We start from the raw sequence: 23,868 nt of genomic DNA on the forward strand, positions 1-23,868 counted from the left end.
TGTGGTTTCTTTTAAAATTTCAAATATACTAATGTTGCCACTTAATACTATCCTAAATTGTTAGAAGTGTCCTATGAAAGAAGTCCTTGTGGTACCATAGCTCCCAGGGCCAAGGAGATAACCAGTTACCTGGCATGCATAGTGGTAAGTAGGCATTTAGCATTCAGTTAATCATCTCTGGATAGACACAGCATAGAGAGGTGCTACTGTATTCATTCGGTGTGAATCTCAAATGCAGAATCAAGTGGAACTACCTGGTTAGAAAATTTGTTACTAGATCTGTTTGTTAGAGTGGGAATGGTTTAAAAGTATATACATAGGAGTTGGAAAATGCTATTGCTTTATAAGTCTGAAAAGATAGGCCTTTTGTGTTTGGTTGGTTGGTTGTAGTCTTCCTAAATTACAAAAAAAGGCAGTACAAAATTGTATGCTTGCATGAAGTTTATTGATACATTACACTGGTGGCAGACTCCTCCCTGAAATGTTGACCCAAACAGCGTCATTTCTGGATCTGTTAGGAATAATGCAAACATTGCATTGTTTAAAGTTAAACATGAAACTGAACATGTGAAATGAGTAGAAGATCAGAAATGCAAGGTTTACCCTCCTGCTCTGTTACTAAGCTTAACTAGTTACCTATGGGCTTTTGCACTGAAATATCCCAGCAATTTCATGCTGAAAACAGCCATTTTGGCAATTCCACTAGAAGTAAGTCCATAAAGAGTTTGAAGAAGTACATGTAGCCCTAAGATAATTTTGTCTTTCCTTAAATATAGTAACTTGTCCTTGAGCCTGCTTATGAATGAAATCTAGCTTTTGTCGATCTCTCAGATGTTCAAGTTAAAATTCCCACTAATTATTTTAAGTAACTAATTGGTATATAACACTTCTGTACTTTCAACTCATCTCCCCACTTCCTCTGTTGACCTCCCCCTTACTGCTAATCTGTTTTCCACATAGCAGCCCGAGGGATCTAATAAAAACAGGAATCTGATTCTATCAATCAATCAATCATTCTTCTGCTTAAAACACTTGTGCTGCCTTCCCATTGAACTTTCAATCAAAATCTTTCTTCATTTTATACAATCTCCCCATTTCCCCCCAGCCAGTCTCACTGTGGCCTACTTTGCTGTCTCTGGAACCCCCATGTTCTTTTCTGCCCTAGGACACAGACTGGGTGCACTGTGCAAAGCTGGCTCCTTCTCGTGCTCGGGTGTCAGTTTACATCTGAGCCTGAACACCCTATCTAATAGTGACAAAGGTAGGCCTGTGTCAGTACCTTGTTTGCTCCATAATACTTTACATGTTGTAATACACTTTTTTGTCTGTCTCCCCAACTAAGATGTAGGTCCCTTGTTTTTGCTCACTTTACTGTCCACACATAGGGGAGGACGGCTAGCATAAGGCTTGGCATTAAGTATGAATGAAAAATTAAAAAATGATTTGTGAGTGATCAAACTCTCTCATCCACAGTTAACCTCAGCTGTTGTTTAGCTCTTTACTCTTGCCTCTCACTTATCCATCTACTGCCTCTTACCACGTGGATTAAGTGCTCCGTTACATAATCAAGACTTTTCTCTCTTACCTTGCTCTTCAGTTGTTCCCATCTCCTCCCTACTCCCTAAACATGCCAACTAAATTGTCCTGTTTTAAAAATCCATCCCCTTTTTGCATCTACCACTGTGTTAGACAATGGACTAGGTAGTCAAAGGCGACTGAGTTCATTAGTTTCACGTATCAGGCATCAAATCCTTGGCATGAGTCATTATGGTACAGTGCACCTGCTGTGCATTTATTAGTAACTGGTGGTTAGGAAGTTGGAGACAATAACCCCAGGAAATTAGAGTATACCCCAACTTATTATCTCAAATTGTTTTTAAATCTCTAAATCTCTAGGTCAAGAAATCAAAATGCTTAAAATGCGCGTGTGTTAAGGCCTAAATATTATGGTAGGAAACTGTACCTACCAGTTTTCAGTTTCTGCTTTGCGAACTTTGTGAGCAGTAGTCACGGTTACCTCCCCAGCAATACCGTAACTTCCAAAGGGAGCACATTTGTCACCAGATCCTGAAATTTTTTTAGCTACATCTTCTACTGGGAAAGCAACAGAAAGGAAAACAGGGCTTTTTGGCCTGGGGACATCTTGTCCACTTGGAGGATTAGCATTCTGGGGACTTAGGGTATGTTTCTGGTATTTCTCATCTGCAGGAACAGCAGTGGGCACTTGCATTGCAACATATCTCAAGACACCTGACTGTGAAACAACAGCATGTCCAGGAAGAGGTTTCCATCCCTGTGCTTCCTGAACATTTGAGCCTACTAAGATAAAAGGTGGGGCACTGGTCTTCTTGATGTCGCCCATCACATAAGTTGGAAAAGTGACTTTTGGTGGATGCTGCTGAAACTGTGGATCCTTAGGATTAGATAAATAGAGGGTTGCTTGGGGAAAAGGCCCAGGTGCAGGTGGTGGTGATGGGTGACCTTGTTGATTCTTATCAGTTAGACAATATAGGGTCCACATGTTAGAATATGGTGGTGGTTGTCCTCGTTCACTTGCTGCCATTGCTATAAAAAAAAATTTTGCAGGAATTAAAGTTTTGGTCTCTGTATCAGGCACTATGCATAGTAATGTCTTTGTAAGTCTCTTTTACATATAAAACAGCTGTAGTGATATGTACCATAGAGCATGCTATAGAGAGGGCTGCATAATCGTGTTTGACAGTGTGAAAGAGATTCTCTACAGTTGAAAAACGAGAACAGTGTTGTGGTGGCAAGTGGCAGGGACCCTACAGTTGTGGCTGAAGAAGCGCTCTTATTCTAAGTTGTGGTTTCCAGCTACTTCAACTTTAGACGTGGCTTCTATAGGATCCTCGCAGACGAAACTGGTCAACACAACCTTTAGCTTTACCCAAGTCAACTGAAGAGTGTGTTAAGCCATTAAAGGAAGCGTTAGTGCGTCTGCATAGTGTTTTATTTCCTAAAGAAGTTAGCACTAAGTATCATCTTCACCACATAATCAAAATCTCTCTGGCCCTTCACAGGCACCATTATCTCCCATTAATTTGTTACCACACATAAAACGTCACATAATCTAGGATTGAGAACCCCAGAGAGCACCCCTTTTAGGCAAGACTTGAAATCATAGATCCTTGGTGGCAGTAAAAGGCTGGTTGGTCCCACAGGGATTCTTTGGGTTGAGAAAAAGAGGTTTAGGAGTGCCATCTATAATGCAAGTGTGACCTGCCTCTTGAAGACAGTACTGTCTTGGGAGAACCAAGTCCCAGAAGATGGGACCTCGGAGAAAAGGTTCCCAATAGAGGAGTTTCACTTTGCCCAAATGTGCCTAGTTCACCTTTGGAACACTGGGCCACCTATCCCCGGTGCAGCCTTTTTGCTTCCCCTGAAAAGAAAATAACACTACGAGCCGGGCGTGGTGGCTCACGCCTGTAATCCCAGCACTTTGGGAGGCCGAGGCGGGTGGATCACCTGAGGTCAGGAGTTCGAGACCAGCCTGACCAACATGGAGAAACCCCATCTCTACTAAAAATACAAAATTAGCCGGGCATGGTGGCGCATGCCTGTAATCCCAGCTACTCGGAAGGCTGAGGCAGGAGAATCACTTGAACCCGGGAGGCGGAGGTTGTGGTGAGCCAAGATCACGCCACTGCACTCCAGCCTGGGCAACAAGAGCAAAACTCCGTCTCAAAAAAAAAAAAAAACACTACGCACATGATTAAGTGGCCATTTTTCCAATAGCTCCAGACACTTTCAAGTAATCTTTTTTTTTAAGCTTGTTGAAAAATAGGTACAAGCCAGGTCTTCAGCTGTCTCACAGGGAGAGAGGTTTTGATAATCTGACTTTTTGGTTAATATCCTCTTAGTGTTGTGGACTGTTGTCCTTTAGAAATAGTTAAGCATTTGAAAACAGTGACTTGGTCTGGATGTGCTGCTTAAGCCACAAATATAGTGCCAGTCCCACACGCTCCACTCCCAGCGCTGCCCTCTGCCTTTCCAGCTGTGCAGAATCTCTGCCACACTGCCAGACAAAATGTGATCTTTTCTAAATACCTGCTTTGCTAACACTTTTTGAATCACTCTGGCTCAGTTAAGAGTCAGGATTGAGAGAGTTTTTGCAAAAGGAATGGGGGGTTGGCTCATGCATGTCCCTTCTGTCCCTAAAAAGAGAAGGGCCCCTGCAATTATCCATAAGGCAGGAAGGTGAGCAGACCAAATGCCATAATTAGATGGAGATGAAGGTCACATCATGTCTTTGTCACAGGAAAACATGGTGATAGTTCAACAGCCAAGAAAGCAGCTTGATTTTGGCACTTGCCAGGGAGAGGGAACTGATCAAAGGAAGCCAATTACGTGAACTGCGTCTATTGCTGTTCAAGTGCTGGGCTGTCGTTTCTGCTGCTGATACCTCCCGGCTCCTCTGACCTTTCCCCTCTCCATCTAGCTATGAAGCTGCTCCTTCGGCTGCAGGAAGCTCCCAGGCAGAAAACAAACGCATGGCCCAGCACCCCAAACCTGGTCACAGAGCTCCCCTGACTCAGCGTGAAAGCAGTCAAGCACACCAGCATTTTTTCACTTTTTAAAATGCCATAGCCTATGTAAATGCATTGCTGTGGTTTAATTTTAGATTCACAAGAGGAAAATTTCAAACACCCTCTCATTACAGTTTTGCAATCAGCATATTCAGATCACATGAATATATTTTGTACCTGACAACAGGCTATACTGTTGTTGACTACATAATATGTCCAAAAGAATAACACAAAAGTGCTGGATGACCAAACTCTGAGGCCAGGCTTTGGGGACATCACTTTAAAATCACTCCTCTCATAGTAGTAGAATCTCAAATACAACAAAACCTTTAAATGGCTTTGGCATTTTTAAAAAATCTATTGAAAATAAAGACTGACCAATCTGCAGGGAGCCTACAGAGATGGCTACCTGAAATACAGATGTCACCTGAAATGCAATTTGTAATGGAAATACCTGATTTTCTTACCTGGCTTCATCAAACCTTATTCAGCTGTTGCTTCCCCTTCTGGTTCAATTTCTGGTGCAGTAAGGCCTTCTGGAGCAGGAGGGAAGGGGCCACTAGATGACTTTACAGATGTACCTGAGTGCACTGCTTCTGCAGCTTCCCCAGAGAGCACAGGTTTGCCTTCCATCTCCTGGGGTACAGAATTTTCCCCAGACTCCTCCTGCCCAGTATTGTCAGAGACTATTGAAGTGATCTCCACTTCAAGGTGCAGAGACTTTTCAGAGCCTATTTTGATAGTGCCCTCTGCATCCAGGAGTTGTGCAGGTACCTCAGGCTGACCTTTCAAAGATGTGTCAGAGAGCAGAGCTGTTGCTTCTGCCTCCATATATACGGAAGAATAGTTTGCATTCTCCTCCAACTGTGCAAGTTTTACCGACTCTACAGATTTTTTAGAAATGCCAGAGGTGGTCTTTTCTACTACAGATTTGGGACTAACTGGTGGTGACTGCTCATTTTCTTTAAGACAAGCAACTTGATCAGTAAAAGGGATAACTATTTGTTCTGGCAGTTGCTCGATATAAACAACTCCTTCAGTCACAGGCACATCGTTATAGACAGATGATATATGAACAGTTGACATAACCTCAATATCAGCCTGCAAAGTGACCTCAGGAGCTTGATCATAAGCAGGAGGTTCTTGTTCATCCTGCAAGGGGACTGAGGAAGCCGTTGATGGTTCAGCCTCATTTTCTTTAGGTTGAGAACCCAAATCTACATGGACAGATGTTTGGCTCACAACCTGCACTTCTAGCACCTTTCCAGAACACACAAGAGGAGCAGCCACCATGACATCTTCAGCAGCCTCTGAGCTTGGCACCTCCTTGATAACAACAGGCATACTGGTTGCCACATCCACCATTAAAACATCAGATTGATCAGAATGAATAGATGAAACTTTACCTAACATCTGAGCAGCAAGCTGAGCTGGGTCAGCTGGGACGTAGGCAAACTCTGGTGAGACAGCTGTTGGAGGTGGTGATGAGGGTGGGGTAGTAGTCTTAGGGGTGGCTGGTTTGGAAGAAAGATCACCAACTGCTTCTGTTTGCTCAGTGCCTGGCTCAGCATAAACTGATGGAAATTGGGTGGTTTTGTCACTATATTCTGTTCTGGTTACATTGTCCTCGTCTGTGTCTGTAGATTTTTCCATCTGGGTAGGTACTTTAGATTCTACAGATGTTTTTCCTGGTTCTTTTAAACATTCTAATTTCTTCTGTGGTGTCGTTCCTTCTGACCATTTCTCTACTAAAACACAACAACCAGATGGGTTAATTAGCATCTATGCCCCCAAAAAAAGATTTTTAAAGAAGGCAATAATAGGGATGTAGTGGCTCATGCCTGTAATCCCAGCACTTTGGAAGGCTGAGGCGGGAGGACCGCTTGAGCCCAGGAGTTCAAGACCAGCCTGGGCAACAGTGAGACCCCATCTCTACAGCACCCCCCCCCCCCGGCAATAAAAAAGCAATAATGGGTTAAGCATCATTCAGATGTCAGTATAGACACAAATATAGAAGAGTTTTCAGCTTTGTTTTCCAACATCTGTAGTGTGGGTAATAAAACATTCCTATCCTTATCTACTCCAAGACCCTCAATTCATTTCCTTAGAAATAAGTGACTCTTAATAGCACAATAGCAAGACTAATAATCAGATATCATCCTAAGGTGGTCAGCATCAAGGGAAAGATCATAACTTTGTGCCTAGAAATAAGGAAGCTGAAAACCTCCATGGAAAAAGCTCCTGATCAAACTTCCACACAAAACTGGGGGAAAAGGTTGGGTGGGGTGGGGGGGAGACCAACTTGGGCAATAAATTATTTCATCTTTGTTGGTGTAGTAACTTAGTAAGGACCTAGATGCTGCATATTAATAAAGGCATTCCTCCATTTAAGAAAATTGGTATATAAAGTTTAACTTAATGAATTGATAAGCTAGAGGACTATAGGATTTTTTTTTACTTTAAGAAGGTCACATATTCTAACCTAAAAATGGTAACCTGTTAGTGATGTGTGATCATGCAGCCAAAGTCAGATTGACCCAGCCAAGAGGAACAGAAAGATATCTCTGGATCTGAAAGTGTAGACTTAAGTGAATCCTCAGGCATGAGGAAAATTCTCATGGGTTGGAAGGTCACAACAGCTGATGACATATACAAAATCCTAGAGCTGGAAAACTGCTGTAATATTTTATGTGCATCACCCACACACCTAACTACCTTAGTCGTTAACTTACCAAAAGTTTTCACATCTGTTTGCTGAGAATTTTCCTTTGGGAAGCATTTCTCTAATGAAATTTATAAGAAAAGCAGAATTTGCTTCATAAGAATATATTTGGCTCAAGTCAAAACTTTGGAGATATGTTTTCAATAGGTTCAGCTGCATTCTGAAAAGCAGTGTCCTGCAGTGTCTCCTTTGACATTGGCTGCTGATGTTCTATAAATTCAATTAAGATTTCTAATTCGGGACATGGACATTATACCAAATGCTCACATACAGAGAAAGATTCAAAAAGAGAAAGCCACATCTATCGTTACCTCCCTCTGCTTAGAACAATAACCTCATTTGCCTAGCCATTCACCTCTTCAGGACTTTCCCATCCACTTTTTAGGAAAGCCCTTTTATCCACCAACACATTTGACTGAGTGCTTGTGCTACATGCTACATGTAAGAATGGTCTAGGCACTGCTGAGGATAGAAAGACTATTAAGACGAGACCTCAATATAGCTTACATTTAATAGGGGAAATAAGATAGACAAATATAGGTTAAAAAGTACAAATACCTAATTGGAACTAATAAAGATCTTGGAGTTCAGAGGAAGGAAAAAATCTTTTTTTTTTTTTTTTTTTTTTTTTTTTGAGATGGAGTCTTGCTCTGTTGCCCAGGCTAGAGTGCAGTGGCTCCATCTCGGCTCACTGCAACCTCTACCTCCCGGGTTCAAACAATCCTCCTGCCTCAGCCTCCTGAGTAGCTGGGACTATGGGTGCTCACCACCACGCCTGGCTAATTTTTGTATTTTTAGTAGAGACAGGGTTTCACCATGTTGGCCAAGCTAATCTCGAACTCCAGACCTTGTGATCCACCTGCCTCAGCCTCCCAAAGTGCTGGGATTACAGGGGTTGAGCCACCGCACCCAGCCAAAAAATCTTACTTAAGCCTGACCTTGGGATAGTTACTCTTATGCTTAGGATATAGAAAGCTACAAAATACATTGTTTCCATCATAACAACAGGAAAAAGCCAGATAGATAAGCCACAAAATCATAACTTTTCTTGAGTCCAGCAGAGAGCTGAAGTCAAAAGGTAACCAAGTAATCAAGTAATCTGATTTCAAAAGAGGAACCAGCCCCTCTCCAAGGAGAAAAGGGACATAAGAACAGTCTCAGCTGTAGCAGGGCTCAGAAAGAATAGGCTGCCATCACACCAGCTGGTAAGAATGTACCTATAATCTTAATGTACTGGTAAAGGCCAAAGGTGCACTAGATGTCAGTCTGGAATTACCTGGGACTCCAGACCCAAGGAGAATTCACACTCATTAGCAAACACTTTTCCACGGGCCTCACATGAAAGATGGAGGCAGGGCTGAAGGCCAGAGAGAGCTCTCCTATTATCAGAGCAGAGACAGGAGACACTGGCCCAAGACTGACCACAGAGAGAAGGCAGAGTTTGGCTACCACATGACGGAGGGCAGGAACACCGAGAAAGCCCCGTGTCCAAAGCCCAGGTGCACAAGTCCAGCCTAGGCCTAAGGCAGGCCCAGAACAACAGGGAACCTCCTGCACTGCTAACCAGCCCAAGGCTAAGAAACAAGAGACAGCAGGCTGCCACCAGGAGAGGGGGGCAAGAGTTTGGAGAGAGAGGCCCTTTGTGGGGCATGCTGGCAGAGAAGGCTGAAAGCTGAGGGGGAACCACAGATGCTGAGAAATACCCTCTGGCACCCCAGCCCCACCCTCAGGCAGCCTTCTCCTAGGTTTTGAGGCTTGTAGTACAGTGAAGGTAATGAAAGCAACAACAAAACCCAAGTCCAACTCCTAACCAGACTCACCTCCCCATACCCACACCAATTCAAGGCCTCCCTAACTATTTTCCCCCATTAGGTCTTAAATTCTCCAACCACTGATTTACTTACCATGAGCGTTTATCAAGAATGCAGCCAATCTAGGGATTGGATTACTGCAATCCCTAGACTGCCTGCATGGGACCCGACAGGTTGCTTGTGGTATGATTTAGGCAACTCTGGAAAGGACCACTTGCTCTTTTAATTAAAAGTGTCTCCCTCACAGGTTCATGGTACCTGAAATTACGTCTAGGAGATTAAAATGTAATTTTTTAAATGTTAAAAAAGCTCAATATTTTTGTCTCTAGAAGTCCTCTGTTAAACAAAAACATCCCTTATAACCACCATTCTGGAAAGGTAAAGCATTTATAATTATGAATCCTTAACAATTTACCAGGGAAGGTATGATATTGTTTTCTTCCCTGCAACTTTCTCATAGTAAAAAAGTTAATGAGAAAACCTAGGTTCCAGTCCTGGCTCTGAGATTTAATAGCTGCATGACCAAGTCAACTGTTCCAAGCTTCAGGCCTCCTCACTTGCAAAATGGGGAGTATAACTCTGACTTCATGGAGTTTCTGTGGACATTAAGTGAAATAATATATCTGAAAGCACTGAATAAACTCTAAATCACATATAAATGGGGAAGGAATGAATCAATACCCGTTTAAAAAGCGATACAGAAAAGTTTTGAAAATGTGATATCAAATTAAAAATATAAATCTCAAATATCTTTAATTCAGTTTTGATTAAAATTAAATTGGCTATTTCCTAAACTGGGTGGTAAAATACAGGATGTTTTTTCTTTATATGTGTGTGTTATATACTTGTGGATTTTTTCATAATTAAAAAACAGACCAGATGCCTTAAACTTTTATAGTGTTTCTGAAAATGCAAACAGTAGGTCAGGCGCAATGGCTCACGCCTATAATCCCAGCACTTTGGGAGGCTGAGGCAGGCAGATCACTTGAGGCCAGGAGTTCGAGACCAGCCCAGCCAACATAGTGAAATTCTGTCTCTACTAAAAATACAAAAATGAGCCAGACACAGTGGCACGTGCCTGTAATCCCAGGTACTCAGGAAGCTGAGGCAGGAGAATTGCTTGAGCCCAGGAGGCAGAGGTTGCAGTGAGCTGAGATTGTGCCACCGCACTCCAGCTTGGGCAACAAAGCTAGACTCTATCTTAAAAAAAAAAAAAAAAAAAAAAAAAAAATGCGAACACTAGATCAGCCATTTGGCTTTGTTTGGAATACATGAAAGAATGTTGGCAAATATATACTCACTAGTTACTATATACATATAATGTAAATCTATATTGAGTTCATGTCATTATCTTTATTAAGAAGGGTAGCTTTTCTCTAATGTTTTAAGGTTGGCTTTAAATACTTATAACAGTCGCTGACTTGTAACCTTGAGATTATGTCGGTTGTATAAGACAGAATTTCTTCAACTTGTAAACTAGGTTTGCTAAAGCTTGATCTTATCAATCTTACGAAGATTAACCCACTATGACTTCAGTGATCTGGTTCTACTTAAGCTGACAAAACTATACACACTAAGAATTAGGAACATAACTAAAGGCATTCCTTCTTGTAAAAAAGTTCCTTTTTAAGTATAATAAAATGACTCAAATTGGCTAACTTTAAAATTCATTGCAGAATCCTGATTTTCCATGAAACGAGTAAGATAAAGAGATAAATTCCAAGCATATGGTATTTTTTTAAATACGCACAACTCATATGGAGATTCAGGGTACTGGGGTACATAACTGCCCAAGAAGCGTAAGGAAAAGGACATATTCTGGCATGGAATGGGAAGTCTGAAAGGTATCAAAGACCAGAAGTGTATAAGCAGCAGGGCCTAACAAGAGATACAAGAAGCTGTATAAGAATTGGAGGTGGGCCATCCTGGCTAACACGGTGAAACCCCGTCTCTATTAAAAATACAAAAAATTAGCCGGGCACGGTGGCGGGCGCCTGTGGTCCCAGCTACTCGGGAGGCTGAGGCAGGAGAATGGCATGAACCCGGGAGGCAGAGCTTGCAGTGAGCCGAGATTGCGCCACTGCACTCCAGCCTGGGGCCAGAGTGAGACTCCATCTCAAAAAAAAAAAAAAAAGAATTGGAGGTGGGAAGCTCAAAGAGAGTGCTTAAAGTCAGGAATATGTATGGTACATGGTCTTTTAAGAATTTAAAACAGAAGATTCCAGCTAGTCTGTATTGAACTGATTGGAATGAGAATACCAGAGACTATAAAGTAGGTAGTTTGTTTCTTTTCTCCCCTCTTCCTCCTTGCCCTTCCTTCCACTCTTTCTTCATTCAACAAACATTAATTGTACCATCTATCAAAGAGGAATAAGACTTCCTAAAGATCTCATTCTGATTAAGGATACAGGCAGATGATTGATTATATGACAATGTAGTCAGCACAGTGACTGAAATATGTATGGGGTACAGTGGCTTTTAGGTAATTTTGGTTAAGCTTTAGAAATAAGGAACACGTGTGAAAGTGGCTAGTAATTTGGACTGTAGGAGGTGGAAAGCAAAAGATGGCATGGCCAGTTTGAGGGAGAATAGCCATTCAGCCTATCCTAGGTAATCTCTCCCATGCCATGCCCCTTTGCCTTCACTCTCCTCTTGGTTCTCCAGCACTGCCATCAAACTTCTCTGGGCCACAGGGAGCAACACCAAATGCAGTTTGGCATCTCTTTGGCTTCGTCCTTCCCTCTTCTCTTCCGGGTCTGTTTCTGTCTCCCTCACCCCATCACTCCCAACACATCCCCCCCTCCCCACATTTTTACCAAACCTCATCTCTCCCAACTTCACTTAAGGGCAAAGAATTAAAGCAGGGTGGGTGGAATAGCAGACATTCCCTTATTCTTTGCCAAGATAATCTTAGCTAGATTAGTGGTAGCAATGTACCCAGCCCCAGGTGATAAACCACTAATGGCACACTGGCTCTCAAGGGGTAGTAGTATCCCCCTTCCACTGAGAATGTTCATAGATGTAGAGGGGACATTTTTATTTATTTCAATACCTGGGAGGGATTAGTGTTTTAGGAGGCAGGATCGGGGATGCTAGATGTCCTACAATACATGGGACAATTCTGATGTCCCTTACCATAAATTTTATCAGCCTCCTTTGGCCTGTGGGACAGAAGTGGAAATCTGCTGGAAAACTTGCAAAAATGTTCCTTTCTTAATCAAAGGAACAAATGTCACTAGTGCCACCACTTTCTCCTTCTTCCTGATGTAAACACAGGAATAACACCTGGAGCAGTAGCATGAGGGGACATGTAAAACATCCTAAGAATGACACAGCAGAATGCCTAGATATGTGATACTTATTATTAAGTTATATTAGGAGCAGAATGAACACCTTTTCAGATATGTTGTTTTCTTAAAGTCACTCTTAACTGGTTTGCTGTTACTTGCAGCTGAAAGCTTTCCAAACTGATATGAGGCATAAATTAGAAGTCATAAAGAAACATGACAGAGGGGGATTGTGTTAAATGCTGCTCTTTAGATACCATATCTGTTTTTTATTCTATGACTTCCATAATATCCATTTTCCCTCTGGGTACTTGTTGAATTCATTATCTTAAGATTTACAGCTACTAGATAATGTATCTGTGCTTTTTTAAACCTTCTGCCCATAAACATCTGGGCTGTGTCCCATATACCCTCTCCTCTATAGAATAAAGCTGATTAAAAAGAAGAGGATTATTTTTGATTTCCTACATCATAGTCATGTCATCTGTGAATAGTTTTATTTCTTAATATGCCCTTCCTTTTTAAAAAAAATTTGTTTCCCTTATGGCACTGATTAGAACCTACAGTACAAAGCTAAATAGAAATGGTAATATTGGAGATCTTTGTCCTGGTCCCAGTCTTGAGGGGAAGGCATTCAATATTCACCATTGGGCATAATGGGTCAACTGGATCATCTGTTAAGTTTTTTTGTGTGTACCCATTCCTAGATTTAGGAAGTTCCTTTTTATTCCTTGCTTGCTTATAGGTTTTTTTTTTTTTTTTGAGACATGGTTTTGCACTGTCACCTAGGCTGAAGTGCAGTGATGTGATCACAGCTTCAGCCTCCTGAATATCCACGACTACAGGTGTGTGCCACCATGCCCAGCTAATTTTTGAAAAATTTTCTGTAGAGACAAGGTTTCACTATGTTGCTGAGGCTGGTCTCAAACTCCTGGCCTCAAGTGATCCTCCCACCTCAGCCTCCCAAAGCACTTGGATTGCAGGCATGAACCACCATGCCCTGCTTATAAACTTCTTTAAAAGCATTTCTTGTAGAGTAGGCAATGCATTCTCAGTTTTTGTCTGCCTGAGAATGTCTTTATTTTGCATTCATTTTTTAAAGGATATATTCACTGGGTATATATTAATTCTAGGCTGGCATTCTAGGTCACTTTATGTCATTCCATTGTCTTTTGGCTTCTATGGTTTCTATTAAGAAATCACCTATTTGTCTTATTATTGTTCCCCTGAAAAGTAATGTGCCCTTTTACCCCTCCGCCCACTCTCAAGATTTTGTCTTTTTCAGCAGTTTAGCTGTGATGTACCTGTGTGTCATTTTCTTTGTATTTATCCTGCCATAGGTTCATTAGACTTCTTGAATCTGTAAACTATTGTCCTTCAGAGTGGGAAAATTCTCAGCCATTTCAAATACCACTACTTTTCCATTTACTCTTTTCCTGTGACTGCAATGACATAGACTTTTTTTTTTTTGACAGTCTTGCTGTGTCACCCAGGCTTTAGTGCAGTGGTGCAATCTTGGGTCACTGAAACCTCTGCCTCCCAGGTTCAAGCGGTTCTCGTGCCTCAGCCTCCTGAGTAGCTGAGACTACAGGTGGACACAGACCTTTTGACAATGTTCCATCTACATCTCTTACATTCTTTTCTATTTTTCTCTTTGCCTTAATTTGGTTGTTGTCTGTTGGCTTGTTTTTTAGTTTCCTAATTCTGTCTTCTAATAAAGCCATATAATTTTATAGTTTGCAGTTATGGAATAAATGTTTCTTATTTTGTAGTTTCTAACTCTGTTGAAGTTCTGCATCTTTTCATCTATTTTCCATCTTTTCAAAATGTCAATCACGGTTATTTTCTATCCACCTCATGTAGTAATTCCAGTATCAGGATATTCTATGGGTCTGCTTCTAGTGGGTGTGTTGTTTTAGCCCTTATTAGTCACTTCTTCCTGCTTCTTTGAATGTCTAGTAGTTTTTAACTTATGCTGGAAACTGTAAATGACACATTGTAGAGGCTCTGATTGCTATTTTCTTCTAAATGGTACTGATTTTGTTCTAATGGCAAATCAATTTGATCCTCTTGAGATTTGATTATAAATTCTGTTAAAGTGGGCATACTTCAGCTTTGTTCTTACTCCTAGCACATTCACAGTGTATGACCTTTCTTCCTAGTGTGTGACAGTGCACTATGTATACCTTAAAGTACACTTTATTCATAGTGTATGACCTTTCTGAGGTCTCAACTGAATTGCCAGGGTTTCACAAAAATCTATTTTGCCTCTCCCAACACTAAACGGTTCTGATCTCTCAACTTAGCTTTCAGTCTCCCAATAGCTCTTTTCTGCTAAACTTCCTCAAGTCTTACACCACACATGACAAGCTTAGGAGTTGGACAAAAACCCAAGGGAAATTTTTGTGCAAACTTTTGGAGGTCCTTCTCTGAAAATGCCTCCTTTCTGGCACTGTCACTCACATCCCAGCCACACTGGAAGACTCAAATTCTGCTCCTCTGTCACCTCTCCCTAGATTTCACTCACTGCTTGGGCTGTATTACCCTGCACAAGAATTTGAAAGTGTCCTCAGGAAGAAAGCCTCTGTGAATATAGGCTGAATATCTAGGAATCCTTTCTCCCAAGAATCTAGGTGCTGGACTTTGTTTTATATAATTTATACCGCTTTTATGTCTGTTTATGATTGGAGGATAAGTCCAATACTGGCTTGTCTATCATAGCTGAAATGAAAATCTCTCCCTCTCTGCTGAATTTCACCTAGCACAGCATCTGGAAATTGTCAGGAATTTAAATATTTGTTAAATGAAATTATGGATCGGAATTCAAGGATATGTAGGATTTAAAAGGTAGAAAAAGGAGTTGAAAGGAACTCCTGGAGGGAGAAGGAACATAAGCCCAAATCAAATGATTTGAAATTTCACATTTCAGGAGATGACAGATTGTCTTAAATATACGGCACATGAGGTCTATGAAATGAGATGATTGCAATGATCGCAAAGGTAGGACAGACTGAAATCATAGAAAGCTTTGGATGCCATGCTGTTGTAAAGGGGTCAAAATTTACATACTGTGACTTAGATATGCCAGAAAAGTATTACTTTCTCTAACTGATCTCATCTTGCATTAAAATGCTTATTTCCCAATAGCAGAACTTGATCTTGGTTAAAAAATCTGTCCCTTCTAGTTTAAAAGTCTTTTGGTTAATTAGTGAGTCTTTTGGGCTATTGCTCCTTTATTAAAGGTTCTCCTCCTTCTAAAGAGGGGTAAGCTGAGTCTGGGGTAAGCTCTGTCTCTGATCCACATATCCTTTTATGCTGGCTCTCCATTACCTCTGGTAGAGACATAACTGGTCTCTGGGTGTTTTTGTTTTGTTTTCTTTTGTTTGTTTAGAGACAGGGTCTCACTATTTTGCCTAGGCTGGTCTTGAACTCCTGAGTGCTGGGGTAAGCTCTGTCTCTGATCCACATGTCCTTTTATGCTGCTCTCCATTACCTCTGGTAGAGGCATAACTGGTCTCTGGGTGTTTTTGTTTTGTTTGTTTGTTTAGAGATGGGGGTCTCACTATTTTGCCTAAGCTGGTCTTGGACTCCTGGGCTCAAGTGATCCTCCTCCCGCCTCAGCCTCCAAAAGGCTGGAATTACAGGCATGAGCCATCATGCCCTGCCCTCTAGGTGTTGGTCTCTGACATAGCTGCATTCATTGCTTAAAATGTTTCCATTTTGTGGAAAGTGTTACCTGTTTATCTCACTCAAGGACTGGCAGATCTCCTTCCTTTTAGTACTCTGTAGCATCTAAGGCCTAGCTGCCAATTTTTATTTTATTCTCAGCTTGTTTGTTATATGCTATAGCTCTCTGCTCATGTCAGCTTTTCCCATCCTGATTCCTTGCTCATCATCACTCTCACTGGGATAATCCAAAAATATCAAGACTCACTAATAACCATTCACAGCGGCTGGGTGCGGTGGCTCATACCTATAATCCCAGCAATTTGGGAGGTCGAGGCAGGCGGATCACCTGAGGTCAGGAGTTTGAGACCAGCCTGGCCAAGATGGCGAAACCCCATCTCTACTAAACATACAAAAATTAGCCAGGCATGCTGGTGGGCGCCTGGAGTCCCAACTACTGGGGAGGCTGAGGCAGGAGAATCGCTTGAACCCGGAAGGCAGAGGTTGCAGTGAGCCAAGATCACGCCACTGCACTGCAGCCTGGGCAACAGAGTGAGACTCCATTGCAAAGGAAAAAAAAAAACAAACCTTCCAACAAAGTATTTATACAACTTTCCTCAGTAATCTCATAATTTGAGTCTTTATTACTATGAAATCCAATTCTCCTCATGCCGGTAATCCCAACACTTTGGGAGGCTGTGGCAGGAGGATCACTTGCATCCAGGAGTTCAAGTCCAGCCTGGGCAACACGGCAAGACTCCATCACTATCAAAAATTTATAAAAAATTAGTTGGACATGGTGACTCACAACTGCAGTCCAAGCTACTTGGGAGGCTAAGACACGAGGATCCCTTGAGCCCAGGCTGCAGTGAGCTATGACGGCGCCGCTGCACTCCAGCCTGGGTGACAGAGCATGTCTCTAAAAAATATATATATATATATTTTAAAAAGGACCAATATGATTAAACATAAAATAATTTGTGGGCACCATTCTTAAGTTTGAATATATGCTAGTCATGATGCAATAATTAATAAACATCATTATTAAAACTATTACTACTTGTGGTACTTACCTTTAATCTGATGAAATTGTTTAACCAGATCTTTTATATCCATAGTAGTATTCCCTGAAGGAATCAATACAGGAAATCAAATAAAGATACATGAAATTCCTAACTTAAAATGTTTTCTTTTTCAAAGCAGCAAATATATAAAGGAATAACAAACCTCTATACATAGTAAGTTCTTGAAAATAAGCTGCTGCAAACTGGTTGATGTTTGATGGGTTGGTTTTGAGAACAGCTCTGCTAATTCCCTCTAGCAGAGTCTTGAGGCCATAGGGTACGACAAGTCTGGGCTTTGAAGAAATCATTTTGGCAGGATGTCTGTAACTCAACTAGAATGGAGAAAAACAAAGTCTTAGAAGTAATTAGTTTTACTAAAATAGTTTTTTTTTTTTTTGAGACTCTGTCGCCCAGGCTGGAGTGCAGTGGCGTGATCTCAGCTCACTGCAACCTCTGCCTCCCAGGTTCAAGCGATTCTCCAGCCTCAGCCTCCCGAGTAGCTGGGACTACAGGCGCATGGCACCACACCCAGCTAATTTTTTGTATTTTTTAGTAGAGCCGGGGTTTCACCATGTTAGCCAGGATGGTCTCGATCTCCTGACCTCATGATCCGCCCACCTCAGCCTCCCAAAGCAACTATAATAGTCCTTAAGAGTTAACTATAGTTTCCAAGAATAAACTATCTCCTATTAAAATTATCAGCTTTAGTTCTAATATGTAGATATTCATTTTAGTAAAATGGGCTAATTCTTGATGGGAGTTTAAAAAAAAAAAACACAACCCTACTAACAATAGCCTACTATGTGCAGATGAGCAATCTAGTACCATTATATAAATCCATAGGAAAAGCCCTGCCAAGACCCTGAGGACATTAAAAACAAAGAACAAAAAACAAAACCTGCCTCTGTAAAATTCAGTGAATATTTTGTGCAGTTAACATTTCATGTATCTGTTTCTAAACAAGTCCTTCCAAACCACACAGGCACTGGCCTTTCTGTACATATATTCATCAAACAGTTACAAGATAGTTTTTTTTCTGTAAGAAAATGTTTTTCCTTATTTTTCTAAATATATTCTCAGACATGTTGCTTTTTTTTGTTTGTTTTTTTTTTTTGGGACAGAGTCTCGCTCTGCCACCCAGGCTGGAGTGCAGTGGCGTAATCTCAGCTCACTGCAACCTCCCCCTCCTGGGTTCAAGCAATTCTCTGCCTCAGCCTCCCGAGTAGCTGGGATGACAGGTACCGGCCACCACGCCTGGCTAATTTTTGTATTTTTAGTAGAGATGGGGTTTCACCATCTTGGCCAGGCTGGTCTTGAACTCCTGACCTTGTGATCCACCCACAGGCTCCCAAAGTGTTGGGATTACAGGCATGAGCCACCGCGCCCGACCATTGCTCATGTTTAAGTGTGCATTTTTTAGCTTTAAATTTTGGGGTTTTTCCAGCCTGCTTTGTACCTGCAGGAATAACTTTGTTTTTAACATTAATCAGTGTGGGTATAATTTATTTGTGGCATTATTATACCACCGACTGTCATTTGTACCTTTCTTTTCTCATATATCCCTTACCCTCTTCCCAGATTTTCCCTTATGTTTCCCCTTCTGCCTTTCTGGCTTTTAAGTGGTATCAGAGATATTGCACAGACCAACTTGTAATTCTCAGAGTTGCAGAGGCTGCCACCTGAAACTGTGTCAGGGTGTATGTATTCTGACTCCTTCTAAAAAAATCACCTAAGGCTTCTAAAGAACAAAATTAAATATTTAAGAAAATCCCTAAAGTGGTGAGGGGAAAACTAAGATAGGAAAAACAGAGTGAAGCTACAGGTAAAGTTAGCACTCCAATGCATGCCATAGCTCCTTCACTTTGATAAAGATGGGCATCAAATCGGTCCCTAAGCTACCAAGCAGCCATGACAAAATAGGAGATAGGTGGTTAAATGATTCAGGTTTCCTGAGGTGAAAAACACATCCGTTTGGGAGAACCACAGCTATTCTGGATACTGAAACCCAGGAGAAATTTCTCCCCCAAGTCCTTATAAAGCAAATAGTATGATACAATGAACCATGTCCTCAACATCCCTACAGTAAATAATGAGTTTCATGGGGTTAAGTGGCATAGTTTAGTTACAACAATTATAGAAGGGCACAGCTTCTATTATAAAGTAACTAATATCTCATAGCAAAATGTTCAATACTTAAAAGCACATCTCATCTTCCCAAAGGTCAGGACAAAATGAATCTGTACTGGCCAAAGCAAATCCTTTCAGTATATAATTAAGTATAATTGAATCCCTTAATGAAAACTTCTTTTTACAATATCATTCAACAGATTTACTGAATTAAACCATCTTTAAAAAACCAGAAGTGATCCAGCAATCCCACTGCTGGGTATATACCCAAATGGAAATCAGTATACAGAAGAGATATCTGCACTCCCATGTTTGTTCTAGCACTGTTGACAATAGCTAAGATTTGGAAGCAACCTAAGTGTCCCTCAACAGATGAATAAAGAAAACGTGGTACATACATACAATGGAGTACTATTCAGCCATTAAAAAAGAATGAGATCCTGTCATTTGCAACAAAGTGGATGGAACTGGAGATTATTATGTTAAATGAAATAAGTGAGGCACAGAAAGGAAAACATTGCATGGTCTCTTATTTGTGAGAGCTAAAAATTGAAACAATCGAACCCATGGACATAGAGAAGGATGGTTACCAGAAGCTGGGAAGGGTAATGGGGGCCTGGGTGGGGGAGGGGAAAGTGGGGCTGGTTAATGGGTATAAAAAAATGAATCAAACCTACTACTTGAAAGCACAACAGGGTGTCTATAGTCAATAATTGTACATTTTAAAATAACAAAAAGTGTAACTGGATTGTTTGTAGCACAAAGGATAAATGTTTGAGGGGATAGATGCCCCCCCATTCCCCACAATGTGATTAACATTGTATGTCTGAATCAAAACATCTCATGTACCCCATAAATATATACACATAGTATGTACTCACAAAAAAAGAATTTTTAAAAAAAATCAGAAGTGGGGATTCAGCAGTCCCACATGCTAAATGCTAAGGGGCATAGGCAGCAATGATATGTTTGATACATACTATTTGATACATATATATATTTGATACATACTCATATATATCATATGTCTAATTTTCTTTAAGTACCCAAAGTGAGTAGATAGACCGTTTTGAAAGTGGCTCCCAGAGGCCGGGCGCTGTGGCTCACGCCTGTAATCCCAACACTTTGGGAGGCCGAGGCGGGCGGATCACGAGGCGAGCGGATCACGAGGCGAGGTCAGGAGATCGAGACCATCCTGGCTAACACGGTGAAACCCCGTCTCTACTAAAAATACAAAAAAATTAGCCGGGCGTGGTGGCGGGCGCCTGTAGTCCCAGCTACTCAGGAGGCTGAGGCAGGAGAATGGCGTGAATCCGGGAGGCGGAGCTGACAGCCGAGATCGCGCCCACTGCACTCCAGCCTGGGTGACAGAGCTAGACTCCTTCTCAAAAAAAAAAATAAATAAAAATAAAAAAAGAAAGTGGCTCCCAGAAACCATGATGGCGCCAAAAACCTTTCAGGAGGCAGTTAGAAGTTGGTGCTACCAAAGGTGGGGACAGCGGCCACGCACTCCATGATCCCCCCTCCCACTAGTTCTCACCCCGACTTTGGGAACTTGTGGGACCAGGGACGCTAAACGTCCTACAGGTTCAGTTCCCCACAAAGAACTGTCCTGAGCAAGCTGAGAAAAGTCAACGGGTAAAACTGTCACAAACACTATCAGGGTTATTTAAAAGCGACAGCTTAATAATTCTCCCCAGATCTCTCCTATCACCAATACTGGTCCAACACTGGCAGAATTTAAATCCTGCCCCGCCCAACTGTAAACGTCCATGCGCCCACTACCACTAGGGTAACGCCTTAAGCGAGAAACACGATGCCCTTCAGGATGCCAGCGGAGACTTCGGAGCCATAGGTAACCGCACTCCCCGACCTCTCCCTAAAGAACCTCCGGTGTGTGGGCCCCCGTTGTGTCAGTGCTCGTTTTGCACTAGGTCTGTTTGGGAGGGACGGGAGTGAAATGTAGGAGGCTGGGCGTGCTCACGTCGCCTGGACTTGTTCAGGAGAGGCGGGCGACGGACCCACCGAGGCCCCAGATTCGGCAGCTGGCCGTCTGGTCGCCGCACTCCCCGGTGTGGGCCGGGGCCGCCCCACAGGACGCCACCTCAGTCCCCACTCTGAGGACCCTCCGCCTTCCCCGACACCTGAGGCTCCGACGACCTCTCCCATTGCAAGAGACTCCCTGAGGCATAACTGTCTCCGAGGCCGCAGGTTGCGCCTTTTCTCCAGACTCTCCCCACCTGCTTTCCGGCTGCGCTCTTAAGAGCTTCCTCTTTGCCCCCTTGCCGGCGGCTCCTTACGAAGCTTGACGCTAGCGAGCCTTTTTATATCCCCGGAGGCATCAGGGCGTGCGTCACGAAGCCCCGCATCACAAAGCTCCGCACGCACGCAAGGAGGCGGGGCCCCAGGGGCCGCAGCCAATGGGGAGCCGAAAGCGACAAAGGCCGTGATTTGGCCGGCGAGGGAGACTTATTTCCCGTTTTCTGGCTAAATCTGAACAGATTTAGGTGATTTCCCAACAAACGGCCAGGAGTAGCTCAAAGCGACTGCCTCTCTGTCTTTGGTCGTTGGGCCTAAAATTAGAGCTTGTTTGGAAAGAAAGAAAGAGATTTATGGCAGTGCTGTCTTGTCACTGCCTCTCCATTCCACACACTGCTCCTGGCCCCATGAACTATAGCTCTCTTCGGTGACCTTTAGGAATAATAATTTCTGCCACATTGTAGACACAGAGTGAATAATTGTATGCAACAGAGCACTTTTTCTTTTGTGAAACTCGCCTGTGGAATGGGAGTTTAGCATAAATCCCGAAACTTCCTGTTTCTCCACAGTTGAGATCAGACACCAACTATCCCCACAAAGCACACCGTCAGCAACAAGTCAAGGAGTTACTGTGTGTAACTTCAGCTCAATTTTACCAAACTAAAGGAATACTGCATCTAAAAACGCCCACTCTGCCGGGCGCGGTGGCTCACGCCTGTAATCCCAGCACTTTGGGAGGCCGAGGCGGGTGGATCACGAGGTCAGGAGTTCAAGACCAGCCTGGCCAAGATGGTGAAACCTTGTCTCTACTAAAAATACAAAAAATTAGCCAGGCGTGGTGGCGGGCGCCTGTAATCCCAGCTACTCTGGAGGCTGAGGCAGGGAGAGGCGGAGGTTGCAGTGAGCCCAGATCGCGCCAGTGCACTCCAGCCCGGGCTACTGAGCAAGACTCCTTCTCAAAAAAACAAACAAAAAAAAAACGCCCACTCTCTGCTCTTTCACTCATTTAGGCTCAGGTATTTGGGCTGGGCTCTAAATAACACCGTAATCGTGATTATCAGAGTACAAGCAGCGTTAATTTTGATCCATCTTCAAATGTTTAAAAAGCAACTACTTTAAACCAAAGAGCATCGCCAGGGCAGATATCGGACCAAAAACAAAACAAAACAAAACAAAAAAACAATCAACCCCCCCCCCAAAAAAAACCCTATTTTTTAATTCAGAAAAAATCAGGGCTTCCAGAGCACTTTGCAATAAAAGGCAATGTTAAGGCCTCAGTCAGCATTATCTGGTGCCATTCATTAATCCACTTAACAATTATTACTGAGTGCCAGGAAAGCTCCCTTTTCTCGGGAAGATTACATACTTAAAAAGGGAGAAATAGCAAGACTCCGTCTCACAAAACAAAACAAAAAACCAAAAAAAAAAGGGAGAAATTTTTTTAGACTGTGTTGGTGGGTCTGCAGATATTTTTCATCCTTCATCACTTGCCTCCAGCACCACTTTGTTAATGTAAATGAAAGTGAGATGAGGCTGTCATGGTTTCTGATAGCTTGGTTTACAACACATGTAGCTGTCAGAGACATAATGAACTGAGCTACTGAAAATTCTAAGTACCTCATCTATGGTGTCTTTTGGAATTGGAGACATTTATGGTTTTTTTAACCTAACCTTGGTGGGTCATCTCAAACATCTATTAGGTGTAAGGTATTATGCAGAAATACCTGTAACTCAAAAAACAAGATTTTACTCTCTCTTTCTTCAGTGACTGTTTGGCTAAGTCATTCTGAAATGCAAATTGTTACAATGAAAACATCTAACCAAGAATTTTCAAACCACTGCCCATCTGCTGCTTTGATTTCTTGAACTCTTAATGATTTGATGTGGTTTCACGATCTTGGCCTTGTGTTCATCTCCCTTTCAGTCACCAGTATGTTATTTTTTGGTCACCAGTGATTTAAAACGCAAATGTACCTTCTACTGCCCCTCTCCCACACCCCAAATCCTTACCCTATGGAAGTCCATGGTTGTGGGTGTGGCCTCTGCATACTTCTCGTATTTCATCTCTCACCATTTGATTCACACTTGACCCTCCAGAGTCTTAACACACAGGTCGCTTGTCACCTCTGTGCTTTTGCTCATTAGGTCCAAGGCCTTGGATGCTGCTCCAGCAAGTGTTTTCACCTGACTGCATCCTGCTTCTCCTTTAGAGCTCATCTCAGAAATCTCCTACTTTAGGAAGCCAGTGGGTTAGAAGCATTTTCTCAGTGGCCCCATGATGTATGCTCTATGACTTATCCTTGCTATATAATTCTATGTAATTCTGCTTGTGTTTGACTCTTCTCCCAGATTTACTAAATCCTTAACAAAAGATGAATAGGGCAA

The 23,868-nt window shown here is 42.3% G+C and overlaps 1 protein-coding gene across 3 annotated transcripts; it reads right to left on the minus strand.

The window, feature by feature from the left end:
- Positions 1 to 426: 426 nt before the first annotated feature.
- CABYR (calcium binding tyrosine phosphorylation regulated) lies at positions 427 to 21,628 on the minus strand. 3 transcript variants are annotated; one of them, XM_030810637.1, is made up of 6 exons: positions 21,465 to 21,628; positions 17,261 to 17,429; positions 17,107 to 17,160; positions 5,954 to 6,295; positions 1,968 to 2,565; positions 427 to 511 (listed from the first exon to the last, which is right to left on the minus strand). In XM_030810637.1, coding segments are annotated over exons 2-6 (1,140 nt in total). In that variant the 5' UTR covers positions 17,406 to 17,429; positions 21,465 to 21,628; the 3' UTR covers positions 427 to 510. The 3 variants fall into 3 exon arrangements, with proteins under 3 accessions (XP_030666497.1, XP_030666496.1, XP_030666495.1); XM_030810636.1 differs by having other exon boundaries at positions 1,964 to 2,565; XM_030810635.1 differs by lacking the exon at positions 427 to 511 and having other exon boundaries at positions 5,015 to 6,295.
- Between the last annotated feature and the right edge of the window lie 2,240 nt (positions 21,629 to 23,868).

The sequence above is a fragment of the Nomascus leucogenys genome, chromosome 4 (genome assembly GCF_006542625.1).
Source record: "Nomascus leucogenys isolate Asia chromosome 4, Asia_NLE_v1, whole genome shotgun sequence".
In the NCBI taxonomy this organism is placed as follows: domain Eukaryota; kingdom Metazoa; phylum Chordata; class Mammalia; order Primates; family Hylobatidae; genus Nomascus; species Nomascus leucogenys.